General features: G+C 42.0%; 1 protein-coding gene across 1 annotated transcript in view; it reads left to right on the plus strand.

Annotated features, from left to right (window-relative positions):
- Nucleotides 1-1162: 1162 nt before the first annotated feature.
- Nucleotides 1163-20029, plus strand: part of htra1b (HtrA serine peptidase 1b) — a 30188-nt gene continuing 11321 nt past the window's right edge. Inside the window, exons 1-4 of the mRNA XM_085761332.1 lie at nucleotides 1163-1643; nucleotides 10043-10142; nucleotides 10669-10783; nucleotides 11327-11416. Coding sequence (XP_085617458.1) covers nucleotides 1178-1643; nucleotides 10043-10142; nucleotides 10669-10783; nucleotides 11327-11416 — 771 coding nt within the window. The 5' untranslated portion in view covers nucleotides 1163-1177. The remainder of the gene's footprint in view (nucleotides 1644-10042; nucleotides 10143-10668; nucleotides 10784-11326; nucleotides 11417-20029) is intronic.

The following is a 20029-nucleotide window of genomic DNA, read 5'->3' on the forward strand; positions in this document are numbered from 1 at the left end:
GTGAGTTTAAGAGGTTGAATTAAGACTCAGACGTTCAGTTTAGTCCAGACAGAGTGAAGATACACGTCATTACTGAGTCATATAGCTACACAACAGGGTGAAGATCAAACAATATCACAATAGAAAAATATCCAACTACAAGTCACAAAGTACAAATATTCAGGTTTTTCCTTGAAAAGCAGCCAGAGCTGAAATACTCAAGTCCAGTGCAGTGCCTCAAAATTACTTCACTGCAAAAATTCAAAATCTTACCAAGAATATTTGTCTTATTTCTAGTCAAAATAAATTCTACTTAAAATAAGACTCATCACGTTTAAAACGTAGCTTGTTTTAGACACTTTTTAATTTTTTCAAGCAAATTTTCCACTTTTCGTAAATAAGTAGAAAAACCTGACAGTGGATCAAGTTTTTCTTTCTTATTACAAGCACAAAAAACTTGCTTTAACTGGCAGATTTTTCTACTTATTTCAATTGAAAATTAGTTTGAAACAAGTGAAAATTATCTAAAAACAAGTTAATTTTTAGGTGATGAGTCTTATTTTAAGTGGAAAGAGATTAGTTTTGACTAGAAATGAGACATTTTGACAAGAAATAAGACAAATATTCTTGGAAAGATTTTGAGTTTTTGCAGTGATTCTACAGTTACTTTGCTACATGCACTCAGCTCCTCCACCACCCCATCACCCCCCCTCCCTCCTTTCCTCTGACGCACACCGGACAGATAGATAGATAGATAGATAGATAGATAGATAGATAGATAGATAGATAGATAGATAGATAGATAGATAGATAGATAGATAGATAGATAGATAGATAGATAGATATCAAGCTTCCTTGTCATTATAATCTATACAATAAGTTAATTTGTGAGTTTTTTAGCTGGATTTATTATCTATATATAGGTTACTTGAGTAACTACAGTTACTTTGCTTCATGCATAGCAACTTTAAACACTTTAAACCCATGCACTCAGCTCCTCCACCTCCCCCTCCCTCCTTTCCTCTGACAGACGTCACACACGCCCACCAATCGTCTGGTGTGTTTATCCTGCAGCTTTTATAAACCGGGCCACAGCTCAGCATCAGTCAGTCAGTCTCTCTGCGCTCTCCAAACTTTATCAACTTCATCAACTCGAGTTTCAGCTGCAGGTCCTGTTGCTCTGTTGCTCTGCTCCATCATGGCTCGTCTCTCTCTGTGCGTAACGGCTCTGCTGCTGCTGCTGGCTGAGGCGCGGATATCCAAGCGCTTCGCCATCGGCTGTCCGGAGCGATGCGACAAGTCCCAGTGCGCGCCGATCCCCGCGGACTGCCTGGCCGGGGACGTGCTGGACCGCTGCGACTGCTGCCCGGTCTGCGCGTCCGGAGAGGGCGAGAAGTGCGGCGGGACTGGCGACGAGGAGTGCGCAGAGGGTCTGGAGTGCGTGGTGAGCAGCGGCGGCGGCGGCGGCGGCGTGGAGGGGTCGGCCACCGTCCGGCGCAGGGGCAAGCCCGGCGTGTGCACGTGCACCGCCGGGTCCGAGCCGGTGTGCGGCAGCGACGGGGTCTCCTACCGGAACATCTGCGAGCTGAAGCGCGTGAGCGGCCGCGCGGCGAAGCTGCAGCAGCCGCCCGTCATCTTCATCCAGAGGGGCGCGTGCGGGAAAGGTGAGAGACTGTGTGTTTCAATAACATCTCAGATCTGCACTTGAAGAGTTCATTTGCAGAAGTAGATAACTCCGTTTATTAAAAAAAAAAAACAACAACAACTATTATTTACACCAGGCAGGTGATATCAGTCAAACCAAAGTTGAGCAATGAGATTAGGCATAACAAAACAGACGTAGCTCAGAAAATAAAGCTTTATTGAAAACAACACTATGCAAAGAATAATTCAAAAGCATCAGCCTAATTTTTTCAAAATGGCATTTATCTGCTTTTGCAAATGAACTCTTCACTTACAGGGCTCCAGACTGCCCCTAAATGGGAGCATTTTGCCCCTAAAATTTGGGACAGTGCCAGTAAATTTGTCATCTACTTGTGCACATGTGCAACCAGTGAAGTTGCCTGTCTTTTGTTTTGTAACGCTGGTGGAACATGAAAGGGGGGACTCAAAAAATCTGATGTTTGTCATTACAGGTGGCAGGTCAATGTGTGTGAGTATTGTGAATACTTGCCCTGCAAATCAATTTACAAGTGTGTGCCCCTAAATTTCCTGGTTGCTCTCCTAAAATTTTAAGTTAGGGGCCACTGTGCTCCGAGTGAAAAATGTTAGTCTGGAGCCCTGACTTAGGCAGTTAATTAACCACACTGTAAAATACACTAATATGCGTGTAGATCAAGTTTTGCCAATGTTTGCTGGTGCATTTTCTCTGCCTTTCTCTTTTTTTTTCTTTTCTGATATTTGGGCAACATATTTTTTTTCTAAAACTTTCATGCCAATAAAAAACAATTGGAGAGAAAGAAGGAGAAGGAGATGGAGAGGGAGAGAGGAAGGGAGGGAGAGAGAGAGAGAGATTGTATCTCAAGAAACACACAGGAAAAGTGAGGAGAGCGTTGGACTCTAACAAAGCCAGAAGTTTGATAACACAGAAATATTTCAGCAATGTGTGTGTGTGTGTGTGTGTGTGTGTGTGTGTGTGTGTGTGTGTGTGTGTGTGTGTGTTGGGTCTGAACTTGGACGACCTTAGCAGCAGTCTGCACGCACACACACACAAAGAGAAACACACAGAAACACACAGACTGGATGTCTCCTCCTCCATCGGAGAGATCGTCCTTCAGTCCTCCATCATTCTATCTGACACATATAAGATAAGAAAATATGACATGTATAAAAACATTTAGGACGATAAAAACACACAAGAATGTATTATATTATCATCATTTATTTATTCATTTAATAATAATAATTCTTTAAGCAAAGGAGAAAGACAGAATAAAATGTGACCGTCAGCTCTGTTCTCTCTGTCACCATCATCATCATCATCACTTCACATTACTGAGAGAATAACTACAGTTCCTCTAACGGCCACTAGATGCTGCACCAACAGGACTCTGTCTACAATAAAGGGATAGATCAACATTTTGGCAAATTGGCCCATTGCCATAATCCCTATAGTCTTAGCAGTAGGTTCGTTACCTTTAATTGTCGGTGCAAGCTATTTTTAGAACGGCGGAGCAGAGCCGTGAGCTGCTCAGAGCTACGCTACGGAGGCTCATTATGGGATTTCTTGGTTTCCCTCATCAAACTCATCAAACTCATCAAATACACAATCCAACAACTCCACAACGCTCTGGTGGACAAGTTGTGAGCTGCACATTCACCACGCTATGAGATAATAACACAACGTTACCACACAGAGTTGTTTTAGAGGGAAATACAGAGACTGTTGATGAAAAACTGTCCTTGAAGGCAACGTGCATCAGTGGTTTTGCATGAATTTCCCTCTAAAACAACTCTGTGTGGTAACGTTGTGTTATTATCTCATAGCGTGGTGAATGTGCAGCTCACAACTTGTCCACCAGAGCGTTGTGGAGTTGTTGGATTGTGTATTTGATGAGTATGATGAGTTTGAAACCAAGAAATCCCATAATGAGCCTCCGTAGCGTAGATCTGAGCAGCTCACGGCTCTGCTCCGCCGTTCTAAAAACAGCTTGCACCTTCAAATAAAGGTAACGAACCTACTGCTATGACTATAGGGATTATGGCAATGGGACAATTTGCCAAAATGTTGAACTATCCCTTTAAAGTTAATGGAAAACTCCCAACTCCTTTTTTTTCCCAGTGTGTCTCCAGAGTTAAATCCACTGGTCACTGGCCACGACTTATTATTCTCATAAGGATTAAACACAGACAGATCAGATGTAAACTATGTCGTTGCAGTAGTTTCTCTAACGTAGACTCCTGTTTGCAACTTCTATGCTGAGCCAAAGGCTTCTTTATCAATATTCATTTCCTTCATAAGGTTTTGTTTGGCTAATGTTGGCAAACCTGAGTTGCAGAGTTGTATCAATGAACCTTGAACATGTTTCGTCTGAACCAATCAGAGCTGTTTTTACTGTTTCTCCTCACACGTCCACACCTCGGCTTCGGCGTCGCCTCGTTCGCTGATCAGTCAGATTTCTGACCGCACCGAACTGAAAACAGGGTTGTTTCCCACCTCCACATCTCTCAATCTCTCTCTCTCACACACACACACACACACACACACTCACACACATTCACATACACATTCACACACTCTTCATGTTTATCCTAACCAGGTAAGGTCATAATGTCTTGAAGTTTGGCCAGGACGTCCTGAGTCGCTGCCCTGAGCTGTAAAAACAAACAGTGTTCCCCTGTGGGCGAGCGAGGGTTGTATATTAAGGAATGAACACACACACACACACACACACACACACACACACACACACACACACACACACACAGTTAAGCTGCAGCTGTGAACACACCAGTTTGCTGAGTCCAGTTTGATTCCGACTCAGGAGTTCAACGAGGTCAAAGTCTTTCTCCTCTGTTTCTTCTGCTTCTGCTGCTGATTATCTCTCCTCTTATCTCTCCTTTGTTCTTCTTGTTCTCCTCCCTGCACATCTTTATTTTCCTCCTCCTCTTCTTCTCCTCTAAAGGGATAATTCAACATTTTGGCAAATTGGCCCATTGCCATAATCCCTATAGTCATAGCAGTAGGTTCATTACCTTTAATTGTCGGTGCAAGCTGTTTTTAGAACGGCGGAGCAGAGCCGTGAGCTGCTCAGAGCTACGCTACGGAGGCTCATTATGGGATTTCTTGGTTTCCCTCATCATCAAACTCATCAAATACACAATCCAACAACTCCACAACGCTCTGGTGGACAAGTTGTGAGCTGCACATTCACCACGCTATGAGATAATAACACAACGTTACCAGACAGAGTTGTTTTAGAGGGAAATTCATGCAAAACCGCTGATGCGCGTTGCCTTCAGGAACAGTTTTTCATCAAGCAGTCTCTGTATTTCCCTCTAAAACAACTCTGTACCGACAATTAAAGGTGTAGTGGCTATCTTACGTTCTCTTCTTTGTTCTTCATTTCTTGTTCTGTTAACCACTCATGAGAGATGACAGGAGACCATTTATACTCGTCGAGCTGCAGACAACGCAGAAGTCGCGTACCTCGCGGTAAAACGACTGTATTGCTCCGCCATCACTCATTTATTCAACACTTTTTACACATTCTTTACAACGCTTCACTTCCTGCTCTAGCTACGGAAGCCGCACAAGCCCCAAACATCAACACAGATGGGTCAAAACTCAAATCATATTCAAACGTATTACTAGTCAACATAAATCAGCGCAAATATCAAAAACAATAATAAATGGCGCTTACAAAAGGTAACGGACCTACTGCTACGACTATAGGGATTATGGCAATGGGCCAATTTGCCAAAATGTTGAACTATCCCTTTAACAATCATCTCTCCAGGAATAGAAAGGTAAAAAAAAACAAAAAACGTCAGGGTGTTTTCTTTTCCTCCGCTCTTATCTTTTGTCTCCTCCTCCTCTCCTCTTTCATCTTCCCACGTTCCTATTCCCATCTTTCCAAACTCTCCTCACACTTCCTGTCCTCCTCTCCTCCCATCTCTGACCCCCTCCTCTCCTCCCCCTCTCTCTCTCATCTTTCCTCTCTTTTTCTTCCACATTTACAGTAAATCTCTTTGTTTTCTCCCGTCTCTCCTTTCCCTCCTTTCTCTCCCTCCATCTTTGATCTTCTGTGCGTTCCTTCTCTCAGGGTTTGGAGCCGAGGACAGAAATCTGGAAGATGTCAGTGTCGCACACACATACACACACACACACACACACACACACACACACACACACACACACACACACACACACACACCCCATGTTAAGTCTTCTGTAATGATTCATCTCTTGGAGCTGATTGGTCGATTGTGTAACTTCCTAAACAGATGCAGATCTAGGTCAAACAGTTATTTAACCCAGATTCAAAGGGGTCAAAATATTTTTCCTTGTCTTTTTTTTTTTTTTTTCCTCTTCTCTTTCTTTTATTTTTTCTGCTTCCTGTGCAGACTTGCGATCCGTTTGTCAGATTGACAGGCCTGGATACAGCGTCAACAAAACACGGTCGCACGGTGACTCAACTCTTTCAGGGAACAGCAGGAATTTTTCCCAGTCGAGGCTCGTCCGGCTCATAATGAGATTTCGGAGCAGAGCGTCATTAGAGGGTTTTTAGGAGCGATGGCACGTGAAGCGATGGCACGAGATGAATGTTCGGTGTCAAACAAGAACTCTACAAATTACCCCAATGCTGATTATCGTCCAACATAAACCTCCAGTTTTTAGTTTGTTATTTGTCCCCTGAGCTTTAGTCCACGTCGTCTTTCTGCAGATATATGAATGATGAAACTGCACGAAAAGTCAACCTCCCTTTTATTTATCTTATAAATATCTTAAAATCCAAAACCAACACAGAGTTAGCGACGTGTCCTGCAGCTCAGGCTGATTTCCCCTCCAACAGCTGGTCGCTGGGACTTTCAGCAGATGTTACACAAACAGCAGGAAATGGTGAATCGGTTGGGGACTATCTGCTGCGGCGGATGAATCCATGTTTGGTGCTCTAGTCTAGTGAGTATTTAGGAGGATGTTGTGGAAACGATGGAGGTCTGTGGCAAAAACTCAAACTCTTTCCAAGAATATTTGTCTTATTTCTTGTCAAAACTAACCTCTTTCCACTTAAAATAAGACTCATCACCTAAAAATTAACTTGTTTTCAGATAATTTTCACTTGTTTCAAACAAATTTTAAATTGAAATAAGTAGAAAAATCTGCCAGTCAAAGCAATGATAATACTGTAAGAAAGAAAAACTTGCTCCACTATCAGATTTTTCTACTTATTTCAAGTGAAAATCTGCTTGAAAGAAGTAAAAAGTGTCTAAAAACAAGTTACTTTTAATGTGATGAGTCTTATTTTAAGTAGAATTAGATTAGTTTTGACTAGAAATAAGACAAATATTCTTGGTAAGATTTTGGGTTTTTGCAGGGTGTGTGTTCATTGTCGGTTTGGCTGCAGGACAAATGTTGTGCTGATGTGAAAATGCACAGTCGCTGCATTCAAGGAGGCCGACGCCACCTGACCTGAGTGATGATTATTATGGGCTGTAGGTAGCTGCGACCTGTCGTTGACCTCACTGTATCCTGAGCTGGTACCGAGTCGACACCTGCGCTGCGCTTGAGGTCGGGACGTTTTCTCTCCACCTGACTGGCTCCTTTCAGCTCAGTTCAAACAGCTGGCAGAGCACCAGACCCCCCCCCCCCACACACACATCAGTGTCTTCCTCCAGATGGTCAGGTGCAGCTGAGCATTCACAACAAACAGCTGCTCAGTCAGGAGGAGGAGGAGGAGGAAAATGTTCTGAGAAAAACTCGGCAGCATCAGTTTGTAGCTTTGTGTAGATTCCTTTCATCTGAGTTCAACTTGAGTCAGACTTTATTTGACAAAACAGAGATAAACCACTGACCCTAAGGAACAAGAAAACAAAAAAATCTAACTCTTCTAAATCTAGAAAAACATAAAGACGTTAATTCTGATTAAAGAACAAGCTGCTACTGGTTTCTTTGTGAGACAGAAAAGTTTTATCAACTCCACACTGCAAAAACTCAAAATCTTACCAAGAATATTTGTGTTATTTCTTGTCAAAATGTCTCATTTCTAGTCAAAACTAATCTCTTTCCACTCAAAATAAGACTCAATCACCTAAAATTAACTTTGTTTTTAGATCAATTTCAGTTGTTTCAAACTCATTTTCAATTGAAATAAGAAAAATCTGCCAGTGAAAGCAAGATTTTTGTGCTTGTAATGAGAAAAAAAAACTTGATCCACTGTCAGATTTTTGTTCTTATTTCAAGTGAAAATATGCTTGAAAGACGTAAAAGTGTCTAAAAACAAGCTGCTTTTTAATGTGATGAGTCTTATTTTAAGTAGAATGAGATTGTTTTGACTAGAAATGACATTTTGACTAGAAATAAGACAAATATTCTTGGTAAGATTTTGCATTTTTGCAGTGCACTGTTGCGTTGTGAGTTTTTCATCGTGAGAAATGAGGTTAAGGACCAGACTGTGATAAGATCTGTAGACGGCAGGAATATATAGAAGCAGCTGAGATCAAGTCTCTGAGTCTCTGACAAGTCTTCACTGGCTCTCACTCACTCTGCATGAAGAATGAAAGCTGGGGGTTATTTAAAGAAGCGTAGCAGCAGGTATTTGTTCTGATTCAGGAGAGGTTTTGCAGACATAAATCAGAGCTGCTGACTCTTCTCCAAAGTATATACAGTAGAGAGCATCGAGTGGTTCAGATTTATGGAGCAGCCGTGGACGGTTTGTCACTGACGACTCATTTAACTGATGGACGACCGAGCGGTTCAATCCATAAAATATTAAAGTTATAATAAATAAATGTTGTAATGCTGCTGAACCTCGTCCAGAGAGGTCCAACACACATCGCACAGACAGGAGGAGCATGAATCAACGTTTTGTGTTTCTTGTTTGGTCTTCTCCAGCTGAACCTGAGCTCCAGCTGCTAAAAATAGACTTTAAAGAAACTTTCCCTTTACTTTGATGTGATGCAGATTAGAGAAAGTCTGGCCTGTGATCTGTGATCTGAGCTGCAGCCAGAGTGAAGGCTGCACAACCTCAACAAGTTCTCATCAGTCAGTCAGTCTGTGTTAAAGGGATAGTTCAACATTTTGGCAAATTGTCCCATTGCCATAATCCCTATAGTCATAGCAGTTGGTTTGTTACCTTTAATTGTCGGTGCAAGCTATTTTTAGAACGGCGGAGCAGAGCCACGAGCTGCTCAGAGCTACACTACGGAGGCTCATTATGGGATTTCTTGGTTTCCCTCATCATCAAACTCATCAAATACACAATCCAACAACTCCACAACGCTCTGGTGGACAAGTTGTGACCTGCACATTCACCACGCTATGAGATAATAACACAACGTTACCACACAGAGTTGTTTTAGAGGGAAATACAGAGAAAACTGTCCCTGAAGGCAACGTGCATCAGCGGTTTTGCATGAATTTCCCTCTAAAACAACTCTGTGTGGTAACGTTGTGTTATTATCTCATAGCGTGGTGAATGTGCAGCTCACAACTTGTCCACCAGAGCGTTGTGGAGTTGTTGGATTGTGTGTTTGATGAGTTTGATGAGGGAAACCAAGAAATCCCATAATGAGCCTCCATAGCGTAGCTCTGAGCAGCTCACGGCTCTGCTCCACCGTTCTAAAAACAGCTTGCACTGACAATTAAAGATAACAAACCTACTGCTATGACTATGGCGATTGAACTATCCCTTTAACACCGTGGAGTGTGGCTCAACGAACATCTTCCATCCACATTTGAATCAGTTTTTAAACAAACACACACAGTTTGGCGCTGAGTCTTGTGCTGCCTCCACATCTCCAACATGTTTTTCCACACACACATGAAGGAACGTGTCTCTAACCGGTTCCAGTGGGTCGGAGCTGCTCCGGCCAAAACTTCCAAACGAGCAGTGAAATGAAATGAGAGAAGAAAGAATCTGCAGCCGTGACAGATGTTGATGCTGCAGCACCTCTGGAGAGCAGAGCAGGGTTACGTAAGGTGACGGTGGAGGAGTTTCTGCATGTAAAAGAGTCATTTCCTCTCTGCTTTATAAGCATCGGTGGTGGTGGCAGCAGCGGTGGGATCGTCTGCAGCTGCTCTCACATCTACACTTCATATACCGCACTCATCTGCACATCTGGACCTGGTTTGGACTCAGCAGCTACAGTTTGGGTCACATCACATCACATCGCAGCAGCGCGCACGCTCGTCACGCTCCAGATGAAACTCTAGAAATTCATACGCGGCATCGCGCCCGACAATACACCACGATTTATGAGGCTCCCACTCACAGTGCTCGTCGGTTCCCATCCAACCTGGCAACAACGCAGACCCACGGCGCTCTCGTTTTCATGTGTGTGTATGCATAAATGTGTGTAAATGTGTGTTACAGTTCACTGACTGTGTGTTTTCTCTTCTCAGGCCAGCAGGACCCCGACAGTCTTCGCTACAAGTACAACTTCATCGCTGACGTGGTGGAGAAGATCGCACCTGCTGTCGTTCATATTGAACTGTACCGCAAGTAAGAAAAGACACACAGACACACACACACACACACACACACACTGCAAAAACTCAAAATCTTTCCAAGAATATTTGTCTTATTTCTTGTCACAATGTCTCAGTTTTAGTCAAAACTAATCTCTTTCCACTTAAAATAAGACTCACCACCTAAAAATTCACTTGTTTTTAGATCATTTTCACTTGTTTCAAACAAATTTTCAATTGAAATAAGTAGAAAAATCTGCCAGTCAAAGCAAGTTTTTTGTGCTTGTAATAAGAAAGAAAAACTTGCTCCACTGTCAGATTTTTCTGCTTATTAAAAGTTGAATATTTGCTTGTAAAAAGTAAAAAGTGTATAAAAACAAGCTACTTTTTAATGTGATGAGTCTTATTTTTAATTATAATTAGATTTATTTTGACTAGAAATGACATTTTGACTAGAAATAAGACAAATATTCTTGGTAAGATTTTGAGTTTTTGCAGTGCAAAGACTGTGGTCGCACACACAACAACTGACATCGCCTCTCTTCTTGTTTCTGTGTCAGGATGATATTTTCCAAGAGGGAGGTGGCGGTGGCCAGCGGCTCCGGCTTCGTGGTATCGGAGGACGGACTCATCGTCACCAACGCTCACGTCGTGGCCAACAAACACAGAGTGAAGGTACGAGAGGCGAAGCAAACATCTGTAGCGAACACACAGAGGAAACACACTGCAAAAATGCAAAATCTTACCAAGAATATTTGTCTTATTTCTAATCAAAATGTCATTCCTAGTCAAAACAAATCTGATTATACTTAAAATAAGACTCATCACATTAAAAAGTAGCTTGTCTTTAGACACTTTTTACTTCTTTCAAGCAGATTTTCACTTGAAATAAGTAGAAAAATCTGACAGTGGAGCAAGTTTTTCTTTCTTATTACAAGCACAAAAAATGTGCTTTCACTGGCAGATTTTTCTACTTATTTCAATTGAAAATCAGTTTGAAACAAGTGAAAATGATCAGAAAACAAGTTGATTTTTAGGTGATGAGTCTTATTCTAAGTGTAAAGAGATTAGTTTTGACTAGAAATGAGACATTTTGACAAGATATAAGACAAATATTCTTGGAAAGATTTTGAGTTTTTGCAGTGCACACTCACACACACACATCTGGATCCATCTATACCGCCTCTGATCTGATGTTTTTTCCTCCTCTTCCTCCAGGTGGAGCTGAAGAGCGGAGCCACGTTTGACGCAAAGATCAAAGACGTGGACGAGAAGGCCGACATCGCTCTGATCAAGATCGACACTCCGGTGAGTACCTCCGTCCGTCCGTCCGTCCGTCACTCTCATTTCCTTCTTCAAAGTCTGAAGGAGTTCAGTTCAGTTTTTCTGCAGCGTTGTGACACTTTGAACTCACCTGTGCTCATTAAAGGGACATTGTGTAGGAATTCCTACCATCTAGCGTTGCGGTTGTATATCACAAGCAACGCAATCGTATTTTTCATGCTGCATTCACCTGAAATTGGGCAGACGGCAGACGGACGACAGCCGCTGCACGTAACGGCATAACCAAAACAATACACGTCGTGACAATATGTTGTCATGGGGATGTCGTATTGTTTTACCTGATCCACGTTTTACCGTCTTTCTCTGGACTTCTGTGACTAAAATGACATCTGGTTTGTTAGTGACGGCCGTCTGCCCGACTGCAGGTGAATGCAGCATCAGTAATTCATGAAATTAATTAATGAAAAACAGACTTTTGAACCAAATAATCGATTTTCCTGAATAGATAACAGGAGAAGTTACACAATGTCCCTTTAAGGTGAAGCTGCAGCAGGAAAACCAACGGGCCGTCCTCGAACACATCACCTGCTTTCATCTTCCTCTCTCTTTATTCTCCTTTTTATTTTCCAAAACAGACGGTAACTTCAGGTATTTATCACGTCTCGGAGAATCTGCTTTTCATCAGCGTCTCTGAACAGAAGGCCTGCTTTTAATTTTAGTTCAGTGGGAGGTTTCAGGTCGGGACACGGAGGGAGGAGAGGTTTCATGTGGGTTCATGTGGGTTTCGTTTTGGTCAGTCGAACCACAGAGTTCATCTGAGGAAATTAGTTTTTCCACCAAATCTGGATAATGGAAAAAGGTTTTTTTCTTATTTTTTTCTAGCAGAGAAAGGTCAGAGTGTCTGGTTTGTACACAGTCAGAGCTGCAACATCCTGCACATTTAAAAGAGGAACTCAACTGGTTTTCATAGGTAAACTTCAACAGAAGAAGCTGCCAGAGTGTTTAATCCCTTCAAAGTGTCTCCACATCTGCTGCAGGAAGTTGGAGATCTCACAGTGAAGCTTTAATCCCCATTTTTTTCCGTGAATTTAACGAGCAAATAAAGAAACAAAGCTCTAAGAAGAAAGGAAGAAAGAAAAGCCTGTTGTTGTGACTTTTCAAATTAACGTTGATTAAAGTTATAGATCTACAAATAGGTAGAATAAGAGAAAACAGGCCGTGAGTCAGAGCGAATCAAGTGCAGCTGTATTTATAAAAGCAGGATGTGTTATGTAACGCAGATTTGGAATCTGTTTTCACAACATTGAAAACACAAGATTTACAAAAAACATTTTAATCTCTTTAAGACCTTAAAATATAAATGTTAAATAGTTTTGGAGACGTGTAAGTTTTACTTCTCCATTTCTATTGGGTCGTAAAATATAATGTGGCGCAGCTCCCATCCTCATAGACCCACAGAAATATATTATTATCTACAATAATACAGCTCTGGAACACACATTTAATGAGGAAGAAAGATTATAAATGAATAAAAAAAACACTGCTGCGATTAAAAATTGGGATTATTCCACCAATTTTGATTTCTAAACTCTTCCTAAGTTTAAAAAGTAGTGTTGTGTTGTTTTAAAATGAATATGAACTTGTTTTCTTTGCATTATATGAGGTCTGAAAACACCTGATTTCTTTTGTTATTTAGACCTGTTGCCATTTTCTGCAAATAAATGCTCTAAATGACAATATTTTTATTTCAAATTTGGTAGAAATTTTGTCAGTAGAATGAAACAAAAGTTTAATTTAACTCAAACACATAGCTATGAATAGTAAAACCATGAGGAACTGATCATTTTGAAGTGGTCTCTTCATTTTTTCCAGAGCTGTACATGTATATAAAACTCAATGTATTTGGGTCAAACAGAGCTGCAGTGTGTCAGGTCGACAGGTTCAGACCTGCTGATGCCATTTACACAGAAACACAAACATCCTTCCTGACATCTTGAATCTCCATCAGCCAGACGCTGTGGAGCAGCAGACGTTCAGGTCAACATGCACAGACACAAAACACACAAAAAAACCCAGTGATTGTGATCTTGTTTACGGCCGAGATCTAAATCTTCTTTTTTTCTCTCCATGAACTTTGAATTTAAAGGGATACACCAAAAACATTTTTTTTCCGTGTCTTGCCTCACTCCCGAGTCCATGACCAGCAGATAGACACCATCCTTTCGACTGTGCGTGCAGTAACAAGGGAGATAGAGCCGTATCGCCCGTAATTAGCTTAGCTCAAACACTGGAGGTGTATGGGTAGTGTTAGCCTGCCTCCACCTAAAGTCATCAGAGAAACTCTTCAGCAACTCTAAACGGAAACCGGCGGGCCGATCTTCGTCTCAGAGCTGACAGAACTCTCCGGTAAGGCATCTTGAGCGGTCAAATGCCGCTAACGGGACGAGATCGGTCAAAACGGAGGGTTCAAGCAAAGACGGTTTATTTTGGTTCAAGCTAGCTACATCGAGGGTAGGTTAGCTTCCTGTTTCAAAGTAAAAGCACAAATTCTATCGTCATGGTTTTCTGTATGTAAAGGGCAACGGGTGTTTTATTTTGTTAAAGTAACCGGAAGTGCGTTGGTCACAACGGCTAGCTTGAGTAGCGCCGAATTTGTCCGAACAAAATTGTAAACAGCTGGTATTTAGACAAATTAACGACACACTGCTGATCTAAACGGCTACTTTCTCACCTAAAAATGTTTTAAATGTGGATAAAGTGATATATTTACAGAGTTTAGAGCTTAGGAGGCAGGCTAACACTACTTATACACTTCCAGTGTTTGAGCTAAGCTAATTACGGGCGATACGGCTCTATCTCCCTTGTTACTGCACGCACAGTGGAAAGGATGGTGTCTATCTGCTGGTCATGGACTCGGGAGTGAGGCAAGACACGAAAAAAAAATGTTGGCGTATCCCTTTTAAGGTCAGAAGAGAGGAAACATTTTGTTTCACTTAGTCCAGGCTAAAAATCTCCATGTTGAGTCTTCAGGTTGAACAGTTTTTACTTCTTCATTAAAACAACCAGCGAAGCCACAGAAACATCCTGAGGACTCAGAGAGAACAAAGAAACACCTGAACACACCTGACAGCAGCGCACACACACACACACACACACACACACACTCGCACTCACATGAGTTTCCTATTTCCGATTAGACACGACAAACACACACAATCAAAGTCTCATGTTTTCTCCAGACTGTTTCTGTTGTTGTTGTTGATGCAGAGAAAAAAGAAAAAAGCTTAATGAGACTCAGACAGGTGTGTCTCAGATCTAAACTTAGATCTCAGACTCTCACACACATACACACACACACACGCACACACATGGCGTGACGCTGCAGGATGTGAGCCGATGTGGGTCGGTCAGACAGAAACCACCTCGGAGCCGGGGGGAGGAAATTGTGCAGAAATCTGCAAATTGCTCCGAGTTTGTGGTTTGGGAGTTTACATGCACTGGAAACCAGGAGGCAGCTGGAGTTCTGCAGAAAGATGAAAAATTACAGCCTCCACCCTCCTACACATCCATCATCCATCCATCCATCCATCCATCCATCCATCCATCCATCCATCCATCCATCCATCCATCCATCCATCCATTCCAGCCCAACACACACACACACACACACACACACACACACACATACATAGACACACTCTGTCTTTGTGTTGTAACTCGGGTTCAGTCAGAGTTTCGTGGTCTGAACTCTGAAATGAATTCTGTTTGTTTACAACCACTCCTGCTTCTAATGAAGACAATTTAAAGGGATAGTTCAAGATTTTGGCAAATTGGCCCATTGCCATAATCCCTATAGTCATAGCAGTAGGTTTGTTACCTTTAATTGTCGGTGCAAGCTGTTTTTAGAACGGCGGAGCAGAGCGGTGAGCTGCTCAGAGCTACGCTACGGAGGCTCATGGGATTTCTCGGTTTCCCTCATCAAACTCATCAAATAGCCTACACAATCCAACAACTCCACAACGCTCTGGTGGACAAGTTGTGACCTGCACATTCACCACGCTATGAGATAATAACACAACGTTACCACACAGAGTTGTTTTAGAGGGAAATTCATGCAAAACCAGCTGATGCGCGTTGCCTTCAGGGACAGTTTTTCATCAACAGTCTCTGTATTTCCCTCTAAAACAACTCTGTGTGGTAACGTTGTGTTATTATCTCATAGCGTGGTGAATGTGCAGGTCACAACTTGTCCACCAGAGCGTTGTGGAGTTGTTGGATTGTGTATTTGATGAGTTTGATGAAGGGAAACCAAGAAATCCCATGAGCCTCCGTAGCGTAGCTCTGAGCAGCTCACGGCTCTGCTCCACCGTTCTAAAAATAGCTTGCACCGACAATTAAAGGTAACGAACCTACTGCTATGACTATAGGGATATTATGGGAATGGGCCATAATGGTGTGTTGTGGTGGAGACAGTTCAGATGTGTGTAGAGCAGCGGTGAAGTGAGTTTGTGTTGTGCACGTTCAGGTGTTTATTGTTGTTGTTGCTCTCATGGTGTCGTTACTGCAGCAGGTAGAGGATGACAAAGAGCTGGTGACATCACATCATCCCTTCACCTGTGTGCGTGCAGGGGCTTTAACATGATGTCACTGCCATCACTGGATGAGCAGCACCAGATCAAACTGGACAGAACGTGTTTGTGTGTGTTTGTGTGTCAGTGAGCAGCGTTGAGCTCCTCATGTGCCGACATGGAGCTGGTGGCCGTCGTCCTCCTGAGTCTTGACTCATCCACTATTATTCCACCTTGATCCGGCATCGATCATTTTCCATGACACGTGTCGCTGAGCGGCTTAAAGAACCGGCTCAGACAGATTTACACAGAGAGACAGGAGCTGCAGCAGCTTCTGATCCTGACTTACTCACACTTATAGTGAGAATGAAAACACTGCAGCTGCTGCCAGACAGAGCAGAGAGTCCTCCAGGGTCACACGACCTTCTAGAGATCCACACAGACTCAGATGGAGATGGAGATGTCTGCAGAGGAGACGACAACAAATATAATACGGTGATAAATCACATTTTCACACAAATTAATCGGCTTTGTGCAGAGATCTGATGAAATTCCTCTCCGGTATTGTTTTTCCGTCCACATCTTCCCCTCGGTGAATTACTCAGAGCGGCTGGCAGATCTCCTGTTTGCTTAAGCAACGGGGCTGAAAGGTCTGAGTCCGTCTGTCTGCAGGAAAGACGAGAAGACAGAGAGAGAGAGAGAGACGGAGAGAAAACAAGAAACCACTGGGAAAACACAACTACTGAACAAAAACATGCAAAAGAAATAAAAGAGTCAGAATCGACAGATATTACACCAGATATTAAAACCTGCCTTTAGTTTATTGTCGTTCAACATGTTAGAAATTAAATATGTAACTCGGCTCCAGCAGGTTAAATAACATTTAGAAAATAGACTCTTCCTATTGATCAATAATTAGAATAAACTAAAGGAATAAATAGAAGTAGACAGATAATAAAGATAAAACCAAGCAGCGGGTCGACACTTTGCAAAATAGAAGTTATCAGTCATTTATCTCATCATCTGCCCCGGTGCTTTTCCTGTTAATTATTGATTAAATCCGAAATATTCATCTTTGATAAGTCATTATATGATATTAAACACTGCTTTATTAGCACATCTGCAGATCTGAGAACAGTTTTCATCGTCTGGAGTTTTTCCATATGTGACTGTTCATCTGCATCATGTAGAAGAAGCAGAGACCTCGACACTGTGATGGAGAATTCATTAAAACAAAACCGTCTTTTCCAACCAAACACCACAGCTTGGGTCTGATCTCAGGAACATTTACAACGTTTTGCTTCATTAAAGTAAAGACAGAGAGGAAGAAGACGTAACAAAGAGATAATGAGAAGGAGAAGCACCAGAGCACGACTCGGCCCTCTTCGTGTTGTTGTGGAGTTTGTGTTTTGGTTGTTGTTGTTGTGCGTGACTCTTAAATTACCAGCGAAGCCCCTCGGCCCCTCGGCCCTGTGATCTCAGCGCAGACAAAGAGTTGTGATCCTGGAGAATGACGGTGATTTAGTGAGTCGGTCGGTCGGAGGCTTCAGACGTTCAGGACAGAGAAGCTTCATGTTGAACTGACGGAGGAAAACGGATGAATGAGTCCATTCATGAGCAGCAGCATGTTGTTTATGTCTCTATGTGTGTGTGGATCGATAACTTATGCAATTTCTAGCTGATGTTTATTATATAAGTTCTCTTAATTCCCATATTGATTAGCCTATATATCACTGTACAGGAGATACGTATAGGCCAATTCTAAACAATAGTATAGATTAATTTTACATTAAGTGCAGTTTACACATTGAATATTGTGTAAAATAGTAATAAATGACATAATTTTGATATTTTTTCATCATAATAAGACTTGAGTATCTGATTGGACAACATTAATATTATATTATCATTACTAATACAGGCCTATCATCACAATACAAGTAAAGTAAAAGTTGTTAAATGATAAGAAAAAAGAAAAAATTGCAGGCACTCAGGTTGGTTTGAAAAAGTTAAAAACCCTTTATTTTAGGGGGTACAGTTTAAAAAAACTTTTTTCAACTGTACCCCCTAAAATAAAAGGGTTTTTAACTTTTGTGCCTTTTTGATCTGTTACCCTTTGCAAGAGCACCGGTGGTTTGAGGGACACCAGCAGCGCTGCTGTGATCCTGTTGTTTGTGTTAAATAATAATGTTGGATTAAAACACACATGCATAAATATTTAGGAGTAAATGTTGGTCAATTTCAGACAGTTTTAAAATAATAGTTTCCAGGAAGTCGTTACATAACTTAAATTATTCAAAACGAAGACGACAGCAGCAGCAGCAGCAGCAGCAGCAGCAACGTCCCCCTCGGGTTGATTGATTCCTGCAGACGTCAGCTGAACATGCAGAAATCTGAACCTTGCAAAAGTTGACTTACATATGATATATATATATATATATATATATAGACAGTATGTATGAAGAGTGAACTATAATGTTTCAGATGCTGCACAGACGAGTTTTTGTGCAAAACTGTAAACTTGATTCACGTCCGTGCAGAGTTAAATCTGCAGAGGGCGTGCACTTTAATCTCCAACTCCACATTTTATTTTGCTTTGTCATGAGTTATGACTCATGGAGACCGCAGGACACACACAATAACACACTTTCTCTCTCACACACACACACACACACACACACAGATTATTGATGTATTATTGCTCCAGCTCCACAGGCCTGGGTGTTGGGTGTTGGGTGTTGGGTGTTGGTCGTGTACGGATGAGGAGGAACATACCTGTGGTTTCAGTCCGACTCTTTGTGCACGTCAATCACATGAAGCTTGATCTTCATCGCTGCTTGTCTGGAGATGTCTTCATCACTCCACAGCTGCCCCCCCCCCACCCCCGCCCCACCCCGAGGCATCCATTTCTCATGTGTCATTCATCCTTTATTCTCCCTCTCCCTCCTCCTCCTCTTCACCTCTTTCTTCCTAAACTTGAACCAAAAGTGGGTCAGAGTCCTCAGGCTGACTTACCTAACAGAGGAAATGGGCAACACATGTGTCTGTCATCAGCAGGGAAACAAGATGCACACACACGCACACACACACACATACAGTGACAGACAAACAGACGCTTGTCATGCTCGCTGGAGTGTGGCGTTGATGGAAGTTGTGTCCTGACATGGCGGCTGCTGCTGCACTGCAAAAATTCAAAATCTTACCAAGAATATTTGTCTTATTTCTAGTCAAAATAAATCTAATTATACTTGAAATAAGACTCATCACATTAAAAAGTAGCTTGTTTTTAGACACTTTTGTTTTTACTTTTTTCAAGCAAATTTTCCACTTTAAATAAGTAGAAAAATCTGATAGTGGAGCAAGTTTTTCTTTCTTATTACAAGCACAAAAAAATTGCTTTCACTGGCAGATTTTTCTACTTATTTCAATTGAAAATTAGTTTGAAACAAGTGAAAATGATCTAAAAACAAGTGAATTTTAAGGTGATGAGTCTTATTTTAAGTGGAAAGAGATTAGTTTTAACTAGAAATGAGACATTTTGACAAGAAATAAGACAAATATTCTTGGAAAGATTTTGAGTTTTTGCAGTGTGCTGCTGCTGCTGCTTCTATACGTATGTCTCAGTTTTTCTGTTCCACGTCACATCTGGGCTGAAGTAGGTTAGTAGGACAAGGCGCAGCGGGCCAGCTCGCTCGGTTCACGGAGGGTCGGCCAATCGGCAAACACTGTCGGTCGGCTGAGGGCTGCAGCCAAAGCCAAAAATGCGTCTCAAGATCGTCGCTGACAGAGCTGCAGACGTCAGCTCGCTCGGTCGCTCGGTCGTGCAGCAGCTTTGTTCCCGGTATGTGTCAAGTCACTGGGCAGCGTTTGTCTGTAAAACTGTCGACAGGGAGTTTTTAAACCGCACACACGCGAGGCTGCAGCCAGAGAAGTTGTGTTTCCAGCTTGTGAATCACAACCACACAAAGTTTATTTGATTGATTCGATGATGCACAAGTGTCTTCAATAGAAAGTGGAGTAAGAAGGACAGTTGGATGCATCCATCCAGGTTTTGGTGTCTGCACAACCT

This window comes from Trachurus japonicus, chromosome 19 (genome assembly GCF_045865225.1).
Source record: "Trachurus japonicus isolate A0001 chromosome 19, Traja_1.0".
Classification (NCBI taxonomy): Eukaryota; Metazoa; Chordata; class Actinopteri; order Carangiformes; family Carangidae; genus Trachurus; species Trachurus japonicus.